This window comes from Olea europaea, chromosome 15 (genome assembly GCF_002742605.1).
Source record: "Olea europaea var. sylvestris chromosome 15, O_europaea_v1, whole genome shotgun sequence".
NCBI classification, from domain to species: domain Eukaryota; kingdom Viridiplantae; phylum Streptophyta; class Magnoliopsida; order Lamiales; family Oleaceae; genus Olea; species Olea europaea.
In genome coordinates this window covers 2788281-2794558 of record NC_036251.1, presented here as the reverse complement: position 1 = coordinate 2794558, position 6278 = coordinate 2788281, and the positions used below count along the sequence as shown (strand labels likewise).

Genomic DNA, 6278 nt, shown 5'->3' with positions numbered 1-6278 from the left:
TTAAAGAATATAAAAATTAAATAATTAAATAACATAATTATTATTTAATCAAATTACAATTATAAAGAAAATTAATCTTGTATATTACATTTGGAAAATATATTTACAAAAAAAATTAAAATTAAATACATTTTAAAAAAATTAAAGTATAATATTATTTAAAATTATTAGGAAACAAAATAAAAAATTATTTCATAATGAAGGAACAAAATAAATTGTTAATTTCATATAATATTCAATTATTAAATTATATAAATAAAAGATAATTAAAAAAAACATAATTACTATTTAATCAAATAAAAAAATAAATTAATTATAAAATATCTTCTGTATATTTAGACAATATATTTAAAAAAATTAAAAAATTAAATATATATTTTTAAAAAAATTAAATTTTAACAGTCGGCCAAAAGATTATTAACAGTCGGATCAAGACTGTTAACAGTCAAGACAAGACCCGACTGTTAACAGTCGATGTCTTTTCCCCTTCATCTCTTCATCGAAAATCGCCATTTTCGACGATGAGAGGTCCAAAAAAATTAGAAAAAATTCACATTTTCTATCCATGCACCACACAGTCTAACTACTCATACTTGTATTAAACCGAATAGATGTAAAAAATTCAATTGATTATAAACAACAAAAATTATAAATTTGTGCGAGAAAACTAATCGAAATAGTTTCGCTCGGTGATAGATAGTGATCTGTGATCGAAGTCGTGGCATCGGTCGACCGGTGGTTCATCGGACTGTTTTTGTGGCAACTAAGGCATCGATTTCTTTGGATTGATCGGTTAAAGGCTTCAAAAACAGTTTGTAATGTTGAAGGATAAAATCATCCTTTTATGTGTAAAGTTATTTTTTAACTAATTTTTTTTAATTGACTTAATAGGTCAAAGACTAATGTTAAAATTTGCTATGCTAGTTGAGTTATTTTTGTATATTTCCTCCAGACCATAACCCATACGCTTCAAAACCCCCATTTTAGCACAAACTTTTCCACAACTCATAGAAAATGCGTTGTCCCTCTTCTTCCTCGTTTTCTCCCCTCCAAACCCTTGTGATCAACCCTTTTATTTCACCATTTCACCCCTAATCTTTGTTGTTCTCACTTTTGGGTATATCACGCACTCTTTTGCTCTTATTTCTTTAAAATCTCATCTGTCCAGATTTTAGGGTTTGCTCAGTACAAAATTTCATCCCCTCATCACAGATAAGTATGATTTTTGTCCCCTCTATTTTATTTAAGTTTTTTATATGGGTTCTGTTTGTTTGTAATAATTACCTTTTTGGATCGCTTTTGATTGATGTAGAACAGATGATTATGTGCAACATATAATTTTCTTTTATGATATCGTTTTCCCCCTATTTGTGTGTTTATTTGGTAGTTGACTTTCTGGGATCTTTTTTATTTACTTTTATTTTAGGATAATGTATTTTTGTTTTGAAAAATAATATTTATTAAATTTGAGGGGGAAATGTTGGTAATCCGCTCACCTGAGAAATGATATGGAAAAGATTGTGTGCACTGTACTTAGTTTACCTGTCTAAATTGTTGACTTCTTTTTTCTCCTTTTTTAACTGATTAATTGGTTGCTTATTTTTATTTTCCAGGAGCGCCAAATTTTAATGTTCTGGTTGTTGATATTTTTGTAATTGCATCTAAAATTCAACTTTCTAGTAGATTTTAAAGTAATGGAGGAATTGGAACTGTTTTGTTATTAACAATATGGGTGTACTAGTTATTGCTAATCATCGAACTCTGCATATGAGAAATTAGATATTAACAAAATTAAGAGCAAGAATAAAGGAATTGATAAAGTTTGTTGTTCCCAAAAAATGGCCTCATTGAATGTGGGTGACACTGTTGCTATTTTAATTGCATGTGTGATGTGGTGGTGGGCGTCCCATGGACTGTGCCTTTGGCATAGTTTGTTGCTCGGTCTTTTAAAAATGGTGCAACTCTTGCTTGTAGTCTTGATACATTCTTGAAGCTGTTTCTTACTGCTGTAAATGTTTCTCTATTCATTCAGTCTAGTAATATTGACGGTTGAACATCCAAAAGCTTACAGTTCCAATTTTCGTTACGAATTCTAGGAATGAAGAGGACAGCATATTACAGCGCTGCTCCTCAGGTGCAGGATCATTGGCCAATTAAGAAAGCACTCACACTCTCTGATGTTGATATCACCCATCCATTCCTGACATTATCCAGGCAGCAGGTTGAAACCCATATTGTTGTGTATATGACATTTGAACAGGCAAAACTTTTAAGAGAAGATGGCCAAGTGAGTTTTAATGCCCAAGATGACGATACTGGTGATTTGTATGTGATGAAATTGAAGTGGCGTGGGAGCTATTATAATCTTATTGGCAAATGGGGAAAAGTGGTACGCGGAAAGGGACTTGATGTTGGGCAAGAAATCAAATTGAGGTGGCTTAATGGATGTTTACACTTCTCAGTTCCACAACGGCAGGTTGTTCTAGTACCACCAATTCGAACTGTTACAGCACCTCTGGTTCCTGACCACTGGCCTCTTACAAAGGTCCTAACTTCGTCTGATGTTGATACTAACCATCCTTTCCTCCCGTTGCCTCGTAAAGCTGTTGAAGATCATATTCTTGCACATTGGATGCCACAAGAAAGAGAAAGATTGAGAAAGGAAGAGCAGGTGCCTATAAATGCACGGGATTATGATACGGGTGATATGCATCTGATGAAATTGAAGTGGCGAGGGAATTATTATAACCTTATTGGGAGATGGGCAAATATAATTCGACAGAAAGGACTTGGTGTTGGCAAAGAAATCAGAATATGTTGGGCAAATAATTGCTTATACTTCTCAGTTCCAAACGATCATTACATCGCAACAGCATCTGGACATGATAATTGGCCTATTAAGAAAGCACTGACGTTGTCCGACATTGATACCAATCATCCATTCCTTACTTTGCCGGGCAAAGCAGTCAAGGATCATATACTCATCTACTGGACACAACAAGCTCGGGAACAGTTGAGTAGTGATCATCAAGTTACCATCAATGCTCGGGATGATGACAGTGGCGATCTGTATGTAATGAAGTTGAAATGGCGCGGGAGTTATTATAATCTTGTTGGCAAGTGGGGCAAAATCATTAGGGAAAAGAGACTCCATGTAGGAAGAGAAGTCAGAGTGCGTTGGGACCATGGGTGTTTGGTCTTCTCAGTTCCTCAATGACAGTGGTATTTTTTGTAGATAGGTGGAAGCTTCACCCAATACTATTTATGTTTCCAGTAATCATCTCATTCATACATAACATGTGTCATTTCATATGTTTAATTTCTAGTATGCTTTTCGGCTCTGATTGGTATGATGGTTCCAGACGAAACTGTAACATCCATCCGGTTGCTAACGACTGGTGCAAGAGACTTGCTAGATGTTAATTCAACAAGGTGATGCAATACGTGAAATTACTAATGGATTTGTCTGCATCAAATATCTTTAAGAGGAAATTTCTTAAGGATGTATTTGGAGAGAGAGAGAGTGAGAAATGGCCTCATTATTTTTGTTACTCTTTTAAATATCTCTCTATTTTCAAAAATCCTATACTGCCCTTCTTTAACTCCTCCATCATCTCAGGCTTAAAGCCTATGTTCCTTTGCTTATCGAAGACGATGAGAGATAGGGAAAAAGAAGAAAACGAAAAAAATAAAAAAGATGAACGGACACTAGGAATAACAGAAGAAAGGGGAAAATGTAGGGAGTCACCCTTCTAATTCTTTTGTTTTCTTAATGGGGATTTTCTCCAAATAACTATGGGAATGGTAACAGCTGTAGCATTTAAATAAAAAATCTGTTGCTATAGTTAAGGAAAATTCTGGTAGCATTAGTTATGGAGAGTTACCATATTAATGGATTTGGTAGGAAGTGGAAGGGTTTGGGGTTGAGGAGGACATTTTTGAAGGCTAGAAGTGTGCTTTGAATAACTCATCCAACATGTCGAATTTGGAGAGTTAGCCTGCTTCTTTGGGCGGTGATCATTTTTAACAAGGTTAAATTAGTTCTTGACCTATAAAGGAGGCTTTTTGGAAGTAAAAATTACAACATTGGCCGCTTTTCACTTTTACCATTACGAAATAACTATTTTGAAAAATTCCTCTTTTCTTTTAAAGCACTTCTTTTGAAATTTTGAAGCACTTCTTTTCAAATTTTGACTTAGTGACAGTCTTGTTTGATTGTTTACGATCTTATTTTCTATTTTTCCATCTAAAGTTGATATTACACCTTTTCAGCTTCAAACTATTGCTCATACGTTCTATTAAATGTCTGTTTGTTTTATGCTTTTGTAAGATCTTCCAGTACCATTATAGTTGCACTCGTTCTCGTGATCGTTAATATACTGCACTACAGGGAAATGTTACGTACACCAATGGAATATGTCTAAATGGTTAAGATAATGGGAAACTGATGCTTGCTCGAGTATTTGGTATATTCAAAAGCAATATTCACCTTGTACGGGTAATGGATTTCTGATTCAAATGGTATAATGCCTGCTTTAAATAATCAGGAATTACGGTTGATTCCTCCATTTTTGTAGTTGTCAACGGTTCAATTTTCTTTTTGAAAAGTGGATCCCAGTCTACCACCCATGTACATTTAGATAATAAATGTCATTTAAATTTCTGGCTTAATTGTGGTATTGCAAGTGCTACATGACTTGCATTCCCGGATGATTTCAAAGATGGTCATTCTCTGATATCAGCAGTTCCCTGGAGTTTCCTGTGTGGCTCGTGACACCTGGTTTGGACACTTGGGGATAAGAAATGCTATATTTTTCTGGTAACATGCTTTTTCCAGCATAGAAAGAACTGGGGCAAACTAAGTAAATCTGCAGTTTCCCTGAAAGTTGTGTACATATTCTCACCAAGAAAATATTAGGATACTTGGTGGTGTAGGATGCCAGTAGTGGAAGCAGGTTATTATATCAGCTGTGTCTGAGAAAGATCGTTGAGTACTACTAACCTAGGACATCAGTAGGAAGCAATCAGTTTTGATGCGAATGATATCGAATAACGTGTCGCTTGGTACACCTCTATTTGTCTTTTGCCCCCTCAAAGTCCTATTTAATATTTCGTAAAGATGCTGGCTTGTATATGTTTTTGGTTTGCGACTGAAACTTAAATTCTTTTTCACAGTTAATGGGCCATTTTTGAAGGTGTCTCGGCTCCAAGGATCTGGTTAAACCCAGTTGAAGGATGCTCATTTCAACTGGTTTAGTTTACCGAGTGCAGCATAGACCGAAAGATGCAAGAGTAGGATTTTTATGCTCCAGCAGTCGTACAACACTGATATTTGCAGTAGATTACAAGCTGGATTAGAAATGAGAATTTGTAGAATAGCTCTCTTTTGTGTTATGACTTGTGCTGTACATGGGTGTTAACGATGCTTTGATTACAGATACCTGTTGTGCTGATTGAGGACTGTGGATCTGTAGAGAGCAAAAGAAGTTGAGTTGAAGAGATGAGAGTAAGATAATTAAACACTAAATGCATGTTTCTTGCTCAGTATACTTGAAAGTACTGAGAAAGAAAAAAGAAGCCCAGATCTTGTTTATTATACCGTGCAGAGGGTTCAAATATTGGTCTCAGTGAAGATTTGGTTCTTTCTAAGCTGGACTACTGGAATTGTCGATAAGGTCATGCTATCCCATTGATCTCTGGTTGTCAGGATCAAACGAAGCTTGTTAATGAATGCAACTCTCATTCTTGAAGAGCAGATAGGCACAGAACCACACCCTTGGTTTTACTTTATGGTCGAAGATGCTCTAGCTGAAATTGCAGTGATGTGTCAATGGTTCTTGGCAGCAGGGTTTTTTTGAGAAACATTGAGCTTGAATCGTTTAGTCCAAGCACTAGGTTCTGTTCAACTTTCTCTACAATATTCCACACATCACCTAAAACCCTTCCCCATTTAACTCTGTAAATGTGCTTCAGATTTTAGCAGAATGGAATGTTGAGTTTGAATGGAATTAATTTACTTAAACAGGGAAATTTGACAAGAAATATTGACAGAACTGACATGATGAACTGTGATAGGAGAAGAATCAATATAAATAACAATTTTGCTATGAGTACAAGGGACCTTTTACAGGGTTTTAAAATGTAATGACATAGCACTTCAAGAAAAAGTAGAAAAAGAATGAAATAGATGAAACAATGAAATGAAAGGAAAGTGAGGGGAAACCTAAATTTTCCCACCAGTTATCACGGCCGAGCTCCACAACTGGAGGGAAGCCCAG

The 6278-nt window shown here is 35.2% G+C and overlaps 1 protein-coding gene across 9 annotated transcripts; it reads left to right on the top strand.

The window, feature by feature from the left end:
- The first annotated feature begins 960 nt into the window (after positions 1-960).
- LOC111409832 lies at positions 961-6057 on the top strand. Of its 9 annotated transcripts, none has more exons than XR_002705560.1 (3): positions 961-1216; positions 2097-3432; positions 5176-6053. XR_002705560.1 is itself a non-coding variant. In XM_023039913.1 (3 exons), the coding sequence occupies exon 2, from the start codon at positions 2099-2101 to the stop codon at positions 3215-3217; it is 1119 nt and encodes a 372-aa protein (XP_022895681.1). In that variant the 5' UTR covers positions 961-1216; positions 2097-2098; the 3' UTR covers positions 3218-3222; positions 5176-6057. The 9 variants fall into 9 exon arrangements, 6 of the variants coding, with proteins under 6 accessions (XP_022895681.1, XP_022895679.1, XP_022895680.1 ...); XR_002705559.1 differs by having other exon boundaries at positions 2097-5064; XR_002705561.1 differs by having other exon boundaries at positions 2097-5292; positions 5438-6053.
- The last annotated feature ends 221 nt before the right edge of the window (positions 6058-6278 follow it).